The sequence below is a fragment of the Stenella coeruleoalba genome (assembly GCF_951394435.1).
Source record: "Stenella coeruleoalba genome assembly, chromosome: 4".
In the NCBI taxonomy this organism is placed as follows: domain Eukaryota; kingdom Metazoa; phylum Chordata; class Mammalia; order Artiodactyla; family Delphinidae; genus Stenella; species Stenella coeruleoalba.
In genome coordinates this window covers 145691075-145711090 of record NC_137149.1, presented here as the reverse complement: position 1 = coordinate 145711090, position 20016 = coordinate 145691075, and the positions used below count along the sequence as shown (strand labels likewise).

The 20016-nt window shown below is 32.8% G+C and overlaps 1 protein-coding gene across 5 annotated transcripts in view; it reads right to left on the bottom strand.

Annotated features, from left to right (window-relative positions):
* The window catches only part of FSTL5 (follistatin like 5), a 1111808-nt gene that overhangs the window by 222495 nt on the left and 869297 nt on the right, over positions 1–20016 (bottom strand). For all 5 annotated transcript variants that reach the window (XM_079921028.1, XM_079921031.1, XM_079921029.1 and 2 more), the window contains one exon: positions 3920–4086. In XM_079921028.1, the coding sequence (XP_079777154.1) occupies positions 3920–4086 (167 nt within the window). The remainder of the gene's footprint in view (positions 1–3919; positions 4087–20016) is intronic.

Sequence of the window (20016 nt, the reverse complement as noted above, 5' to 3'; positions counted from 1 at the left end):
CAATAGCATAAAACTAGAAATCAATCACAAGAAGGAAACTAAAAGAGTTACAAATACATAAGATTAAACAACATAATACTGAACAGTCAATTTGTCGGAGAAATCAAACAAATACCTGGAGACAAATGAAAACAGAAATGCAACATTCCAAAATTTATGAGATGTAGGAAAGTCAATTCTAAGAGGGAAGTTGAGTGATATAGGCCTACCTCAAGAAACAAAAAATCTGAAATAAACAGTCCATTCTTAAAAGTAAAATAACTGGAAAAAAAAGGACAAAACAAACTCCAAAGTTATTAGAAGGAAGGAAACAATAAAGATCAGAGCAGAAATAAACAATATAGACACTAAAAATTTTAAAAATGGAAAAGATCAATGAAACTAAGGGTTGTTTTTTTGGAAAAGATAAATGAAATCAACAAACCTTTAGCTAGACTCACTTAAGGAAAAAAAGAGAAAGAGTTCAAATGAATAAAATTATAAATGAAAGGGGAGTTGTTACAACTGATACCAGAGATATACAAAGGATCATAAAATACTACTATAAATAATGATACAACTAACAAATTGGACAACGTAGAAGACGTGGATAAATTCCTAGAGACATACAAGATGAAAACAAACATAAAATCTCTCAACGAAGTGAGTATAGAGCAAATATATCTCAACACAATCAAGGCCGTATGTGACAAACCTACAGCTAACATCATACTCAACAGTGAAATGCTGAAATCTTTTCCTCCAAAGTCAGATATAAGACAAGCATGCCCACTCTAGCCTCCTTTTCTCAACAAACTATTGGAAATACCAGCCACCAGCCACAGCAACTAGGTAAGAAAAAGAAACAAAAAGGAATCCAAATTGGAAGGAAGAAGTAAAACTAACACTATTTGTAGATCACCTGATACTATATATAGAAAACCCTATAGACTCCACTGAAAACCTGTTAGAACTAATAAATGAATTCTGTAAAGTTGCAGGATACAAAATCAATATACAGAAATCTGTTACCTTTATATACACTAATAATAAAATATCAAAAAGATAAATTAAGAAGAACCCAATTTATAATTGCTTCAAAAAGAATAAAAAAAATTATACTTAGGAATAAATTTAACCAAGGAGGTAAAAGACCTGTACACTGAGAACTATAAGATACTGAACTTAAAGAAGGCATGTATAAATAGAAGGATATTTTATGTTTACTGATTGGAAGAATTAATGTTAAAATGACCATACTACTCAAGGCATCTATAGATTGAATGCAATTTCTATCAAAATACCAATAGCATTTTTCACAGAAGTAGAACAAATAATTCTAAGATTAGTTTGTAACCACAAAGACCTTGAATAGCCTAATCGCTCTTGAGAAAGAAAAATAATTCTGGAGGCATCATGCTCCCTGATTTCAAGCTATACTACAAAGTTATAGTAATAAAAACAATATGGTTTTGGCATAAAAAGACACATAGATCAATGGAAAAGAATAGAGAGCCCAGAAATAAACCCATGCATATGTTGTCAATTCACTTATAACAAGGAACCAAGAATATGCAATAGGGGAAGGACAGTCCCTTAAATAAATTTTGTTGGGAAAATTGGACAGCCACATACAAAAGAATGAAATTAGACCACTATCTTATACCATACATAAAAATAAACTCAAAATTGATTAAGGACTTGTATATGAAACCTGAAAACATAAAAACTCCTAGAAGAAAACATAGGTGGTAATCTTCTTGATCTCAGTCTTGTCGGGGACTCTTTGGCTCTTACCCCAAAAGCAAGGCAACAAAAGTAAAAATAAACAAGTAAGACTACATCAAACTAAAATGCTTCTGGAGAGCAAAGGATACCATCTGCAAAATAAAAAGACAACCTACTGAATGGGAGAAAATATTTGCAAACCATATGTCTGGTAAGGAGTTAATATCAAAAATGTATAAATACTTCAAGCATGTCAATAGCAAAACAACAAATAATCAGTTCAAAAACATGGGCAGAGGATCTAAGTAGACATTTTTCCTAAGAAGACATACAGATGGACAACAGGCACATAAAAAGATGTTCATCACTAACTATCAGAGTAATGCAGATCAAAACCACAGTAAGATATCACCTCACACCTGTTAGAATGACAGTTATCAAAAAGATAGGAAATAATAAATGCTGGATAGGATGTAGAGAAAAGGGAACCCCTGTGCAGTCAGTAGGAATGTCAATTGTTGCAGCCACTATGGACAACAGTACGGAGATTCCTCATAAAATGAAAAATAAAACTACCATATGACCCAGCTATTCCACTTCTGTGTATTTATCCTAAGAACATGAAAGCACTAATTCTAAAAGATACATGTGCTCCTATGTTTATTATAGCATTATTTACGATAGTCAAGATATGGAAGCAAATTATGTCCCCATCCATGGATGAACAGATAAAGAAGACGTGCCATATATATACAGTGGAAAGCTGCTCAGCAAAATAAAAAGAAGGAAATGTTGCCATGTTCGATACCAGACCAGAGGGTGTTATGCTCAGTGGAATAACTCAGACAATTTCACTTGTATATGGAGTATAAAAACAAAACAAAAGAACAAACCAAACAAAACAAAACTCATAGATACAGAGGACAGATTGGCAGTTATCAGATTGGAAAGGGTAAAGAGGTTGGGGAAATGGGTGAAGGGGGTCAATTGTACGGTAATTGATGGTAACTAGACTTATTGTGGTAATTGCTTGTAGCATATACAAAGATTGATTTTGTTTATGTTTTACGGCTGAAACAAATATTATATACCGTTTTTACCTCAGTTTTTTAAAATGCATAAATGTAGACACAACAACCCATAATGCAAACCTAAGATGATTTTGTCGAGGGCCATACCTCTCAAAGAATCTTGAATGCTCCTGAAATTATAGCTGTTATGGCACAATGTTCTTGATATCTTGGAGAATTAAAAATTATTCTACGTATACTCTGAGGAAATTTCCCAGATGTAAGCAAATTTAGAAAACTTTTAATAGAAGTAAAAAAATCTAAAATGGAGAAATTTTCTTTTTTGAAGCATTCAAGGACACTAACAAGAATATTAGTAAAATGTAACAAATAAGAGTGACTCTCTTGGGCTTGTGTTTTGGGGGTTCTTTATGAAGCAGCAAAGAATAAGTGGATAGGTGATGGCTTTCTTGAGTGAGAGTAAAGAATATCTAAAATTTATATGCAAAGACATTATAGAACCCCAAGATCACTAAGGTAAAGGATTCTCCCACCTCATTTCCACAGACAACCCATAACATACAATTTTCACTTCTTTTCATTATCCAAGATGATGTTCACTTCTTCATGCTCATTTTCAACAGAAAGCATGGAAGGAAGAAATTAATTCCCTGGAGTTTGTTCAGCCTTTGTTTCACCTTTTGGGCTGTACACTCTTTGAGTTTAGATTCTGATTCTCTAGGAATAAACCTGAGTGATGAACATGTTCCTTCATTCCAGAAAAATAAATCATTTATTTGTTTTATTAATATTTATTGTTTGTAATACATTATGAAGTATTTGAAGCAAAAACTTCCTTTACCCACCTTAACACTTCATAAGCTATAGGGTGTTGCTCAACTGTAATAGCAAATACGTAGAGATTCATTGTTGGTAATTATAGAAATTCTTAGAGTCAGACCTTTATGGTTTAAGTTTCTGTGATCCCACCAACACAATGGTATATAACCTGCTTACCACGCTTAAACAAGTGATTTGGATGAACTATTAGTGCCTCCCAGACAGTAGAATGGATACGAAAATGTTCCAATAATTCTCTTCAATTCTACATCTTATTTCATTAAGCTCCTCAGACTTCACAAAGTCTAGAGTATATCATGTGAAATACACAAATTATACACAACCTCTATTTATGTACTCACATTGATGTCTTCCAAATCTAAGTTGTTTAGAATAATATTGTTGCGTTTCCAGATGATCGGAGGTCTGAGTTCTCCCTGAATGGCACAGCTCAGAACTGTACTCTGTCCCACAGTTGCTGCTGTGATGCTTAGTTTCTGATCTTCAGGCAGACTCAGCTGGATAACCTCTGTAAAGATAGTATCAGGAATGTTGATGAGCATGTAGTTTTGTAAAGTTAATTAGTATAAAGTTTCTGAATACAAGTAATTAAGGCTTTTAATTTGTATAAGATGGAAAAAGCTTGTGATGAAATGAAAAAAAAGTAAATTGTTTCCAATAAAAGGTCAGAATGACATTTCAATTTAATTGATTGACAGGCATCCTCATGAGGCAAAGCACTATTAAACGTGAAATGAATATCAGAAGTAGAGTTATAATAAGCCTGGCAGATTGCACCCAGAAGAGAGAAATTATTTAACTGCCAAATCAACATGTAGTGTGTCATTGGCATCATTGGCATTGAAATAAAAATGATGTTGTTTATTCACTGATAGATTTATATTGTGGGTGAGGTGAGATCATTGCTGGCTGGCTTCAGAGAACACTAGCATAGCTGAATGGGTAAAATGCCATCACTAGGCTGGGAACAAAAACTGACTCTAAAGGAATAAGATTTATTTGAGAAGTTGAGGGAGGAAAAACTGAAGTTCATCAACTAAACAGCAAATTCCTGAAATTCTGTCAGCTGCCTTTATCAGACAGTGTGGGTCCAGTACAGTTCTTTCCTTATTCTTAAATTTTAAAGTTAAATATATTTTTAAGTAACCATTAAACACATTTCTCCTAGTAATGATGCCACAGCAGGAAATATACTTTGTGACCTGGATCCTCTTTCCTGTTTCCAGACAGTCCTAACCAATCTTGGGAATGAATCATGACATTTATATGATTGTCCATGGTCACCAGAGATGCCTGGGATAATCCCACCAGTCTTTATCCATGTGACAACTGCCCTTTAGTTTTCAACTGACACTCGCTGACACACTATTGTTTCTATATTATGTTGAAGTCTTGCCTTGTGACTTTGCTCAGTCTCAGCCAGGTGAGAAATACCAAAATCACTATTCTTACTGAAATTTCCATGTGGGTGGGGAGACCATAATTGTCCTTTGTTCCTTTGTTGTGGTTGATGATATTTTTCATGATGGAGGGGTTGACTGTCCAAAGTGGTGGCTTTTAATTTGCAATAAATACGATCAGGTACAATCAGAGCTGTATCCTCCACAAACCCCTCTTCTTCCCTTCCATCATTTGACCTTCTTTTTCTCTCTTTCTGAATCCTATCTTCCTCTTAAGGAGGAAGAGAAATGCTAATCAAATGATTTTTATAGACTATAACTGTTCAACAAAAAGTTCTTTGAATTTTTGGTACCGCCACAAACTGTAATGTCAAAAAATGGCACAATTCTTTGTCTCAGAAGGCCGGGATTGAACATATAATCCCTACATGCACTTGTTAAGTGTTGATGTTCCACACCATTATCTGATAAAAATAAGCAGAAGGAGATTGACCCTGTTATACAGGATCTTGTCTTTAAAAGCCAAGTTATTTAAGTCATCATTGGTTTGTGTTGTCAAAGAGTGGGGTAGGCAATCTTTTGAAATTTCAAAATCCTATGAGAGAGACTCAGTTCAATGTATTCTTTTGATTTTACATCACTAAGAGAAATAATAGAAATGGGGAACAAACATCTTGGTCAGTCTTTTGTATTGACAGTTTAATTTTTCCTAATGACATTTCCATATTCACATTGTATTTCAATGTTTCCTGAGTAATAAGACCACAGGGAATGTGTTCAATCTTCTTTTCTTTAATACCCACTCTGTTATACATATTTATATAAAATTACTAAAAGAAAATATACTTGACCAATTAGGCATAGGAAATTTTTGAAATTTGCAGACACAGTGTTTTTTATGTCTTTTTCTTTAATATTACAAACTTACGGGAAGAGAGAAAACTATAAAAGTAATAACATCATGTAGGGTATCAAATAAGAATTATTAACAATTTCCATTAACATTCCTGAATTTCAGCTTCTGTTTCCTCATAAAATCACATACAAGATAATAAGGCATCTATTCTAAAAAACGGTATGTTAGCATTGGCTATTCTGACATTTAGAAATACAATTGGTACTAAGTCACCTTGAAATGTTTTCACTAACCTTCTGCATCTGGTATTAGGTCCCAGGCCTTTTAGATTAGTTGTGCTTTTGGTAGTTATACATTACAATGCTAATTAGATAATATGAACATCTTAGAATAAATGCTGAGATTTGGCATAACATTATGTGGGACATCCTTGTAAAATGGACATCCTTTGAGAGGATGCTTAATTAGAAGTAAGAATTACTATTCACCCGGGAAATATTAACATGCATAGTAAAAACTTATACGTTAATTTGGAGGGTACTTTTTTAAATGATTTTTTAAATTATCTTAGTAATACATGCTATTAAATAATATGTATTTCAAAAAGTCTATAGAATTTTTTCCTGCACGCTTCACCTTTTCTTTAATGTATTATATCGAGCTACATCTACAAAACCAATTACGTTTACCTGTTATTCTTCAAAATCAAGTGGTCATTTTCTCAAATAAATTTAGCTGTAAGATTTCTTTTACTTACAGAACTGTCGTGCTCATCTTGACTAGTCTTTCTGATAGTTATTACCAGACTAAGATTTAGTCTCACAAAATCACAAATGTTAAACATTTTTATTCTATATTCTAATGTCATTCAATATGCTTTAATGGATTAAATGTTTATAAAACATGTCACATTTATAAATTTCAGAGAGAAATGGTGATTATTTCTAGAGATACATTAACAACCTGAAACAACAGCTATGAATTAACCTGTAAACTAATTTAAAACTGCATTTAAGATGTAAGATCAGTTGAATCTGAGCATTTGTGTATATTTGAGTGATCATAGTTGTTAGTTAAGAAATAAGAGTTTCAAAGAAAAGTACTGAAATTTAATTCATTATCAATTATCATTAATATACAATTTTGTAGATATACATTAAAGGTAACATATTTTATTCTATAGCACTCTATTCACAAACATCATATGCTAGTTATGTACAGAGACAAGTAACAGTTATGTGCAGCAAATAACATCTATCATTTTAGTACTCTATGTCTTTAGCTCCAGTGATATTGCACATTTGAAGGTCTAAGTAAAAACATGTATCATATGACATCAAGAGTCATCTAATGTCCTGACCAAATGTAAAAGCATATAGGTTAGATATAACAGATATTGCTGGGATTTTTGAAACATGTCAGTACTTCTTTTGACCTATAAATTATTCCTCTTATTGGAGGCCCTCTCAAGTATTCATGGCAAGAAATCAGAGCTCTAGTTGTGGTGCTTCCTTTGATCTTGTATTATGAAGACTATTAATGCCATTTCCAGACCAGCTTCTTTTGTTTGCTCACCTGGGAAACCTAAGAGGCAAATAAATTTTTTTCTTTCTGTGGATCCCTTTCTGTACTTTCTCACCTTCACAACTTGGCTTAGAGGAATATAAAGAGTTTGTTTTCAAAGAAATGAAAAATTGTATTCTCCTCTAGCAGAATCTGAAGTTGGAGAGACAAGTGTAGTTGAATAAAATTTCAAACACTGCACATCAGTATTTATGAAGCGTTTATTCCAGTAGTAACTAGGTGGTGGAAATAGCAATAAAAAGTTTGGTAAAAATAGTATGTAAATTTAGAATAGAACAGAAAGGGAATAAAATATTTTGAATATTTGTGAAACTCCACTTTATAAAAGAAGATGATTTCAGTAAATTTGTTTGAAAATCAGTTCTGTAAAATTATAAGAAGAAAATAATGTATCATAAACAGAATTCTGTTCTTCTAAATGCCTACATCTTTTCAAGTTCCAAAGTACATACTTATGTTGAATATTTTATTTAATTTATTTAAATACTAGTCTCATAATCTTGTTGATCTGATCATACTTACAATTTCTGTTTTAGGAATGATACCTAGAAGAAATTTTATCAGTGATATTTTCAAATAGCGTTTATGTTCCCTTCTCTACTCCACTAAAATGAATTACTAATTAAAAGCAGATAATAATTAAAATAAAAAGAAATACATCACAATAAAAGACACTTAGGAATGCTAGAAGGAATAAATTAATTATTCTCATAATAAGAACATCACAATTACTTAATGACAAGCTCTTTAACTAACTGGGAAATTATGATGGTGTCTTCCGTCAAGAAATAGGTGATATCCAAATAAATGTTACGTCTGAACTAAGTTAGACACACCAATATATACACTAACTTATTATGATAAAATGTCTAGAGTTTTTTATGCTAATTGCTTATCTGTAAACTATTATATGCTTATATCATAATATGTATTATTAAAATAAAACAAAATAAATTAAAAAGAGATTTAGAAACTTCTTCAATAACAATGCAGTACATAATTTGGACTAACTCTTCCACTGAAGAAATAAAACAACAGCAAAGGATAAATAACCCTGGATTAAATACACATAATATATTTTAAAGAATAAATGAAAGAGATAGTCTTTCTCATTCTTATCCATGAAAGAGACAAGAAGACAATAAGGAATTTCCCAGCCTATGTCCTGAAAAGAATTGTAATTTAGAGAGATGGGATTGCACCTGGAGTCACATTGCTTTGGGAATTTTTCCACCTTAAGAAAATGACTGATCAGCCTAAATGTCCTATATGGCTTCTTATTCCTAGAGACATGGGATAGATGGGATAGGTACAGTACTAGACCACCTCCCTCTCTGTGCCAGGACTTTAAAGCACCTCACTCTGCAAGTGAATGTGTGGACTGCAGGCTATTTTTGTCTGGGTGTCTCATAAAACATAAAGCCTTCCTCTCTATAATAAGATAACATCATCCTAGTTCATCTAATTATTATTATAAAAAATTTTTAAATAAAATATCCAGTACACAATGAAGGATAATATAGAAAACAAAGGGAGACAACAGCATTAAGAGAATGAGGAGAAATAACATACAACCATAACAAAGTCACCAGGATTGTAAAATTTAGGTTTATGAAAATAAAATCAGCTTAGAAATTCTAAAAAAGAACTTAAATATATAATCTATGAACATTATAAGTTTATGAAAGAGTTATATAAGTAGAAAATATGATAACTGAAATTAAGATTAAATTGATGTCATTAAGAACAGATTAGACACAGTACAAAAGAGAATTAATAAATTGAAAAAGAAATATTATGGAATAAAAAGCAGAAGAATAAAGATTTAAAAATGCAGTTGAGGTTAACAAAAATAGGTTTATGTGAAACCCAGAAGAAGGAAACAAAGAAAATTGGGCAGAGGCCATATTTGAAGAAATAGTAGTTAAGAATTTTCCATTAGTGTTGAAAGACACCAATCTATAAGTTTAAGATTATTAAATGTCAAGCAAAGAAAATGAAAAGCTAGAATAACCCACATCTAGACACTTAGTAGTGAAACTGAAGAAAATCAAAGACAGAGCAATCTTAAAATTATGTAAATGAAAAAATACAGATTGCATTTACAGTAAGGAGAGTTAAGCAACTGATATAATGAGCAAAAATAGGAACAAAAAGCTACTGGGATTATATTTTATGTGATGAAACAAAGTAAAGTCAATCTTACAATTTTATACACATACATAAAAATTAAAATAAGTATATTTTCAAAAAACAGTAAGAAAATTCATCTCTAGTAACTCATCTTAAGATAAATTCCAAAGGATGTTCTTCAGGCAAAAGGAAAATGATCTCAGATGGAAGCTTAAAGATGCAAAAAGGAAAGGAGAGAAAAAAATATGTTTAAATATGTGTTAAACTTTAACATTAAACGTTGATACTTCAAGAATGTTTGATAATATAATATATGATTATGTACAATTATAAACATTTATAATAATAATAAATATATTTATAATAATATATAATGGAGATATAATATCTTCATAATCTTATGGTAGAGAAATATTCTTAAACAAGGCACAAAAAACTCACCATTACAGAAATGATTTATAAGTTTTACTACATTATAATTTAGAGTATCTTTTCCTCAAAAGATACTATTAAGAGATAAAAGATGCAAGCCACTGGGCAGGAAAAGATGCTTGCCATCTACAAAGCTATCAAACATCTTATATGTAGAATTAATAAAGATCTCCTAAAAGTAGATAAGAAAAAGACAGTTCCAAAGAACTACCAACAGGAAACTCAAACAAATGCTCCATGAATGAGTAAAACCATGTGACTAAGAAAAATCTAGATAAGTGCTAACTATATGTATAATCAGGGAGATGCAAATTTAAGCCGAACCTTTCAGATTGGTATGAATCACTAGGTCTAGTGTCAAGAAGAATATGAAGCAACATGAATTCTTATATGCCTTGAACAAGAGGCATATAAGGCATATATGTAATATATGTCTTATATGCCTTGAACAAGAGTGTAATTTCACATATAAACTTTCTGTATTGGTAAATGAAGCCTCAACTAGAGAAAATTGCCCTGTCAGCTCCTGTTTCCAAGGACCCAGTTAGCCATATGCCTTGTAGAAGCCTAGAGTATGGCACAGAGATGGCAGAGTATTCAGGTGTTATAAAGACAAAGCAGAGGTAGTGATGCATACATTTTCAAGATACCTTTAATATACTGGACAAAGGAAAAAAGAAGAGAAGTCTAAATGTGGAAAGACAAATCTGATAAGGAATAGGAAAAAGGAATCTCAAGTTTATCCTGAAGAAAAGAAGCCACTAGTGAAGAAATTCTGAGAATTCAAGTGAGAATAGAATGACTTCTGTCACAAGTTCTGAAAGAAAGAAGGACTTATAACCACAAGCATAAATAAAAATATTTAGTAGTTAAAACAAAAAAGTCATTTCTTCCTATGTCATTGGTGGGATTTAAAAGTTATGGGAAGAAATAAAAAGGCTTTTCCATAAAAGATTTTTCTGTAAAACAATGAAGCAATATGTTCTTGTGTAAAATTAGAATTTCATTTTTTATTCACCTCATAACTCTGTAATAAGCGCAATACATTATTATAGACAGGACTATATTTTGATAATACTTCAAGCAGTTTTACAAGTTAACAATAATGAGTCTCATTTTCCTTTTTATTTATTCATGATTTTGATACTCCTTCTGTGCTCTTACAAACATAATACAATTACCATTCAACTTTTTGTTCCATTTAAATTAATTTCTTTCTTTCAAATAATTACATACAGTTGAATTTTAAACTGGAGTATGTGAAGAACAAGGTTATTCATTCAATGATATGTATGACACTAACAACTTGAAAAATAATTCTTTCTTTATGAAGAATAGTTTTCATTTGAAACCTGACCTAACAAAAACTATATCCAACAGAGAATTTGGTGGCCCCCCCAAGTAGTAAGGTTAGTTTTAACTTTATGATTTGGAAAACTTCAAGAGTGCATACAACTGGATGATTTTCACATGATAGGTATATAGGTTGGAATAATAAGTATTGATATTTCAAGGTATGTTCTACCAAGTTTAATGTTTCTTTACAAGTGAATTGCTCCTTGTATGACTAGGATAAAAGAAAACTGTCAGCATTCACTCAATGGTTAATATTTGCCAGGCATTGTTCTAAGTGGTTGATTCATTTAACCTTCACATCTAAGAGTTAGATGCTATAATGACCCTATTTTTTTTTCTTTTTGTGGTACTATTAGGTAAGGAAGAAGTAAATAATTGAAGTTTCACCAGAAGTCTTGTGATCAGATAGGAACTTTCCCCACAAAAGGACACAGAAAGAGGAGTTGAGGTCCTTGATCACAAATGGTGAGAAGAAAGAAAACACCCTATCATTGGATAATGTGTAAAGCAATTGTCTTAAAAAGATGCATGCTACTGACAAAGAAGCCTGCATAACATGGGGATGAAAGCATGAACTATATTACCAGCAAGTCATATTTGAGATATGACTTGATGACTGCGCCAGTTTGATTTCTAATGCACACTATTTAGAAGACTTTTGACAAGTGACTTAAACTCCAAGTCTCAATTTTTCCATCTTTATAATAAAGATGGTACCGAACTCTTAAGAATATTGTGAAGATAAGATATGATATTTAAAAATACTTATGACTATGTCTAGCCTTTAGTAAATTCTGCATAGGCTGCAGCTGCTATTACTAGTGAAGAGCTATCAAAGTGCTTGTAGGTTAAGATAGGCGCCATTTCAGCCAGCTTATAAATATAACCTTGTGATCACTTTGAGAAAGGTACTGCTTATATAAAATCTCATTGGTTTAATTTTCATAGATATTACTTAAGCATGAGAGAAAAAATCCCAGCCTCATGACCCATTAGGCTGCTTGTGCTGTAGTTTTACTTTCACCTACAAACTAAGTACCCTTGAGGTTGAACTTATATATCTGCATGTTAAAAAAAAAGAGGCTATGGAACACAATGATAATCACTCTTCTATTTATAAACAATTGTGAAGAATATCAATGAAATGTTGAAGTAATCAAGTATTTTTCCCTGTATGATTTATTGGTATAAATATCATATGATTTGAGAACATTTGATATTGAGATCCAAATCCCTGAATGCATAAAATACTGAAGTTTCTTGCTGTCTTTAATATTTCTTTTAAAGTTTCAGTATGATTACTTATATATGGAATTCAATGAGGTAATCTGGGATGAGGAATTGCATAGATATATGAAAGAGACAACCCCACATGAACAGTTTGCTGTGAATCCTCATTTGTCAGTCCGAGTAAGGCAATCAGCTAATCAATACACATTTCCTGTATGTTAACAGTGTGCTCAGTGGCCTGTTAAAAAGCTATTACAGATACGAGGAAAGAATGTTAACCTGTGTTCATTCCCTCAGTTTATCTCTGGGAAACCCCAGGATGATAATGCAGGAGAAGTGAATCAGATGATGCATTATTTGCTCTGTCTTTAATAAACTGAAAAAATTTCACCATTTTTTAATATTACGGCCAGGCAGACAGAGCTAAACAAATGAACTATTCATTCCACACAGTGAAAGAGAATTTGAGCATTTTCCACTGAAAAAGACTTTAGCATTGTTTGCCTAATTAAAACAATCCAGGTAAGAAAGTCTGCTATTAGTCATAATGCACTGCTATTACTGGTAAAACTGAAACTGGGATCCAGAGCACTGGCCTTCACTACGATGTTTCACAGATTTAGAGCCTCTCTAAGATGTTACAGCAAATGGATGTGAAGGATGGGGAACTGAACGTTGGCTGTTCATTCTGGCAGCTCTTCACATCTGAAGATGGGCCTCAGCTATGGAAATCCAGAAACAAATTTAAACAATTCATGCAGAATTAATTAGCCCATTGGAGATTGACTGAGCTAATCAAAACCACAGGATACTTTTGTTCATCCTGGAATACCAATTTATTCATTTACAAATGGGAAACCTCAGGTTTAGTAAGTAGTGTCAGCTGAGAGCCTGGGAATATCCCTTGTAACGCACAGGTCAAAAAGCTTCTCAAGACTGATGAATAGAAAATTACAAAAAAGGGAGTTGGCTATTCCTTAACCAGTCAAGCTCTAATCAGCTAATGAATTGCCCTTTTCAACTCTAAAGGCATTTCTGTGTAGAGAGCCTTTCTTTTTCTTGTCACTTTCAAGTTTACTGACAAATTCTTAGTTCTTGGTCTCCTTTTCCTTTTTTTTTCACACCACGCATATCACCATATGTTTGCAAGTAGACCATTAACTCAGGTAGGCTATAAAAGAGTTCAGCTATTAGAGCCTTCTTCAGATAAGCAAATATTCCCACAGTTGTGGGCTTGGCAAACTATATCCATGAACCAAATCTGACCCACCACCTGCTTTTATAAATAAAGTTGTATTAGAACTCAGCCATATCCGTTCATTACTACTGTCTGTGCTATTGTCTATGGCTGATTTCTGCTATATAGGCAGAGTTAAGCAGTTGCTATAGAAAATTCATGGTATGCAAAGTCTAAAATATTTCTGCTGGCCCTTCACAGAAAGTCGCCTACTCAGCTGAAACACAACTTTGATGGTTTTACTTTCCTTCAATATGCTTCACTTATTTAAATGTGATCTATTGGATTCTGCTCATTCTCTAGGTCAGAACAGTAGTGAGAACTAAAATATTGCCTCTGCCATATCAGTAAACAAAGGATGTTGCAGCCATGAAGCCATGACATGAGGGCTGCCCAGACAGTGCACCCTGAGGAAACTCAGGATGAGAAAGCACAGGATGCTGGCCCCAGAGAGCTGAGGTGCACATCAAAGGAATGATTTCAGTGAGCCCGGACTCTTGCGTCTTCCCATACAGAGAAAAGTGCTAAATTCCTTAACTCAAGATGTCTGGTTTTCTTTAATTAATAGTCATCTTCTGATGTTCCGTCTACCTGGTCTTTGTTTCAAAAACTCCTGTATATCCTGGCTCCTCCCTGACTTCTTCTGAGCAGTTCTCTCAGAGCTATCTCCGAGGCTGTCTCCTGGGCTTGAAGTCCCAAGAATATCCGCCGCATAAAACATAACTCTCAACTTTTATGTTGTGCATTTTTTTTCAGTTGACACTAAGCATGAAATAATTACGCAGAGAATACGTGAAAACTGTACCCATTTACAATGGGTGAGTTTGTAAAGTACCAATGTATGTTTTATCTTTGAGTCCTCTGTAAAACACAGAAGGATGAGTTTCTATTAGAACTCCAATAGTTGCTCCTTTTAGAGTCCAATGCAAAATGCAAATGTGAGTTAAATTTTTCTTGTCCAAATGCAATTTCTTAGTCCCTGATGATGGCGTCCTACTGGCCCCCAAGTTTATAAACTTCCCTAAGTTTATCATGTAAAACAGTGATAATTTCAGCCAGAAGGAAAACTATCTGATTTTCCCATGTAAGTCATTCACAGTACTAGTCCGTGAACAAACTTGATTGACAAGACAGTATTTACATTTTAATAGGGAACATTTTAATTCAAATGTATTTTAACCAAAAAGATGCTTAGCAGAAATGTTTTTGAGATGAAAATCTTCCTAGGAACACTTGTCAACACTGCTACCACTTTCTTTCTAAGAAATCAGAGGGACCTAGATCTGACTAGGACTGCCTTCCTGTTTTTCTCAGTTTGACTAACCTTTAGACAAAACCTGTCTGGATTATAAACCTATGACTTCCCTTTTCTTAAGAAAGTTGCAGTGTATATTCTTTCTCTGCCCCTTTGGGATGTAAGTCTTCTCTCAGCTTGCTGCAGGTTTTATAATCCAGGAATGTCTTTCTCTAGGACCTAGGAGCTTCCCCTTTGAAATGTAACCATCAGGGAAGATAGTACCCCAATTTCAGTCTCTGTGAGGATGTAGGAGTTTAAATGCAATAAGTGCCAATTAGCAGACAGACTTGTCCGAATCCCATTGACCAACCTCATCTCCCTCCCCCGCATTGCCATTCAGTAATTTTCCACTTGCTCACCTCGGTACCTAATAACTCTCCTGCCTTCTGTGTCAGTGGGGTTGAATTCAACCTCTCCCCGCATTGCGATAGTCTTGACTCCTATTACAAAATTCTTGATTAAAGTCTCCCTTGTCTTTTTAACTTGTCTGGTGCAGCTTTTCACTGACAATCAAAAATCAGATTTCTGTTTCTGAAAAATTACCAATATTTACTTACCTTCATTCTTTCTCACTCATACTTAAGAGAGAGAGAGTTTACAAAGTATTAACGGAAGAATGAGTAACACTTATTTATGATCTATAATTATAGAGAGGACGAGAATTGAAGAAAGATAGAGATTGTGCTGGTTTGTTGTACCTCTCCCCAAAATAAAAATCCATAAATTTAACGATTTTTATAAACCTATGATTTGTTGCCACACAATGATTGTTCCTGACCACTTATAAAGCTTGAAATACATCTTCTCTGCATATGAATGTAATTTTAATTACTTTAAATATGTATGTCTCAGGATCTTCTAGGCATAATTTAAAATAATATCACCACCTCAGAACTGCAGGTCTTTACAAATCCCATGTAAATGCAGTACAATTGGAAGCTCTCCAGCAAATTAAATGCCTAAGAACTCAGATTTAGGGTCATTTATCTTCATCATCAAAACAAAGAAGTGAACAATTTTACACTTAATAACTGTGAATGGATGTTTAGTACATTGATTGCTAAAATTAGTGTACTAGATTTAAATTATACATTTAAAAATTTTTAATTCTAGAGATATAAATTTCAGAACTGCCAAAGCACATTTGATTGTTTGAGAAAAGGGGTACAGTACAATAAGTGCCAGAATTTACATTTTAAACCTTTTCTTTTTTCACGCAGAATTCTCAGTTTTTATGTCAATTCAATAATGTTTCTCAATTCTGTGAAAATTTTACTAGCTACTATATCTTTATCCTGCTCATTTGAGCAAATTTTGTAAACAGTACTAAAAAAATTAAATACAATTATTTTTGAAAGAAACTGCTGAAGCAAACCTGAAAGGACTTTTAGTAATTCTTAAATAATAAAAGTCTAAACTATAGCATCATACAAAAAACAAGTAAAACAGATATTTCTGGTTAAGTAAATAAAAAAGTGAGCCAAACACATATACTAATGAATTCCAGCGTCTGAGAATATATATTTTTGTAATAAATTGTCAAATGTTCCTATTTTTACATTTAGTCTCAGTTTTGTATTTTTAATTTTGTATTACTAATTTATAATAAAAGTACATAATTTTTATCAGATGACATTTGTTTACATTTTTTAATTCTTATTTTTGAGAATAATTATACTTATTTTAAATTCATGAAAAAAATTTATAATTGGTTTTAATTATATATTTAACAGGGTGTTTCAATGTACATTTATAAAATGTCATAGGAAAGCTTTTTAAGCTTTTTAGACTGTTTCATGTAGAATTAAGTCTATTTTAAGATATGATCAAACACTGCACTACATATAAAATTCTAAACAGTAATTTTGTTTCAGCTGGGTACTATTTGGTGTACAATAAAAGGAAACTGAAGGATTAATGTCAAAAAAAACACTATAGGTTTTCACCACAAATAGAATTTTTTAACACAAATATATATTTTGGCAGGAAGCTAAATTGTAAAGTTTTACAGCACTGACATTGTTACAAAATAATTCCTTTGGAAAGAAAGCAAAGGTGAAAAAGAATAGAAATGAGGAAAGAATAAAAAGAGCCGGTATAGCTGATTCAATGGAAGAAATGTACAGAATAAAAGGCACCAAATAAAAGATACCAAAATCGGGCTTCCCTGGTGGCGCAGTGGTTGCGAGTCCGCCTGCCGATGCAGGGGACACCGGTTCGTGCCCCTCTGTCCGGGAAGATCCCACATGCCACGGAGCTGCTGGGCCCGTGAGTCATGGCCGCTGAGCCTGCGCGTCCGCAGCCTGTGCTCCGCAACGGGAGAGGCCACAACAGTGAGAGGCCCACATACCACAAAAAAAAAAAAAAAAAAAGAAAAAGAAAAAAAAGATACCAAAACCAGACAAGGACACTACACACATAGACACAAAATTACAGGTTGGTATCCCTGCTGGACAGAGATGCAAAAGCCCTCAACAAAATATTAAGAAACTGATGTCAACATACACTAAAAGGATCATACATCATGATCAAGAGGGATTTATTCCAGGGATGCAAGAATGGTTCAACATCTGCAAATCAGTCAATGTGATATTCCACATTAACAAAGTAAAGAATAAAAATCATATAATCATCTCAATAAATGCAGAAAAAGCATTTGGCAAGAATTCAACATTACTCTCAACAAAGTGGGGATAGAGGGAACATACCTCAACATAAGAAAGGTTCTATATAGAAAGCCTACATTTAATATCATATTCAGTGGTAAAAAGCTAAAAACTTTTCCTTAAAGATCAGAAACAAGACAAGGATGCCCACTCTTGCCACGTGTATTAAACATAGTAGTGAAAGTCCAAGCCAGAGGGATCAGGAAAAAAAGAGAAATAAAGTTATCCAATTTGGAAAGAAGGAAGAAAAACTGTCACTATTTGCAGATAACAAAATATTATATATAGAAATACCTAAAGACTCCATTAAAAAACTGTTAGAACTAATAAATTCAGTAAATTTACAGAATACAAAATCAATATGCAAAAATCTGTTTCATTTCTATACACTTATAGTGAGCTAGCAGAAAAATAAATTAAGAAAATCTACATTACAATTGCATCAAAAAGAACACAAAACCTAGGAATATATTTAGCCAAAGAAATGAAATAACTGCACACTGAAAATTATAAGACATTAATGAAAGATATTGAAGAAGACACAAATAAATGGAAAGATATTCCATGCTGATGGATTGGAAGAAATAATATTTGTTAAATGTCCTTACTGCCCAAAGAAATCTACAGATTCAATGAAATCCCTATCAAGACACCAATGGCATTTTTCCAAGAAATAGAAAAAAACAATCCTAAAATTTGTATGTCACCACAAAGACCCCAAATAGTCAAAGCAATATTGAAGAAGAAGAACAAATCTGGAGGCATCATATTCCCTGATTTCAAACTTTACTACAAAGCTTTTAGTAACCAAGACAATATGGCATAGGTATAAAAACAGACATACAGTTCAAACAGAATAGAGAGCCCAGAAATAAACCAATGGATATATTGACAATTAGTTTCTGACAAAAGAGCCAAGAATATGCAATGGTGAAAGGACAGTCTCTTCAATAAACTGTGTTAGGAAAATTGGACAGCCACATGCAAAAGAACGAATCTGGACCACTATCTTCCTCTATACGGAAAAATTAACTCAAAATGGATTAAAGTCTTGAATGTGAGACCTGAAACCATAAAATGTCTAGAAGAAAACATAGGCAATAAGCTCCTCCTTGACATATGTCTTGGTGACATTTTTTTGAATCTGGCACCAAAAACAAAAGCAACGAAAGCAAAAGTAAAAAAGTGGGACTATATCAAGCTAAAAAGCTTCTGGACCACAAAGGAAATCAACAACAAAGTGCAAAGGTACAGACTGAATGGGAAAATATTCGTAAATCATATATCTGATAAGGGGTTAATATCCAAAATATATAAAGAACTCTTACAACTTAATACCAAAAACAATGATCTTTTAAAAAATGAGCAGAAGATCTGAATAGACATTTTTCTGAAGAATACTTATAGTCAACATGTACATAGAAAAGTGCTCTACATCATTAATCATCAGGGAAATGCAAACAAAAGCACAATGAGATACCACCTCATACCTATTAAAATGGCTACTGTAAAAAAGTATATATATGTATAAACATATGCATATATACATATAAATATATATGTATAAAAATATGTTATATATACACATATGTATATTATATACATATAAATATGTGTTTAAATATATATGTATATCTAAACATACATATTTAGATATGCATATATGTGTGTGTGTGTGTGTATATATATATATATATATATATATATATATATATATATATATATATACAGAGATACAGAGCACTTATTGGTGGTTGCTAGTGGCAGGGGTGGGTTTGGGAGAAATGGCTGTACGGTTTTTGTGTTTTTTAGTTTAAATAAATTTAATTTTATAAATTAAAAAAAAAGAAAGTCAACAGGGAAAATATCTTAGGAGCAATCTTATAAACCCATTGGCTTCTTTACTCCATTGCCACCCTAGCCTTTGATGTAAATAATATTCAAAATAAAAAGTAATACTTATCCTTTTATGTTTGCATCACTTCTCAGAAAACAAAAAAAAATTCAAGACTCAACAACTAGTGCAGCATGGTCCAGCAGCATCTTTTGAACCACCTCAAGTCACAATGAGGGCATGGCCCTGCTGTCATATGGGTATGTCATCATTCCCAAGGGCTCTGCTGTAGGCTTGTTGGATTGGGGTATCTTAGGAAGTAGCTAATGACTAACTTAGGAGCTCAGGTCTGCAACTTAGCCGTTTATCTGGAAAAATGTAACAAGGGCAGTCAATATGCAGAAGGCACAAAG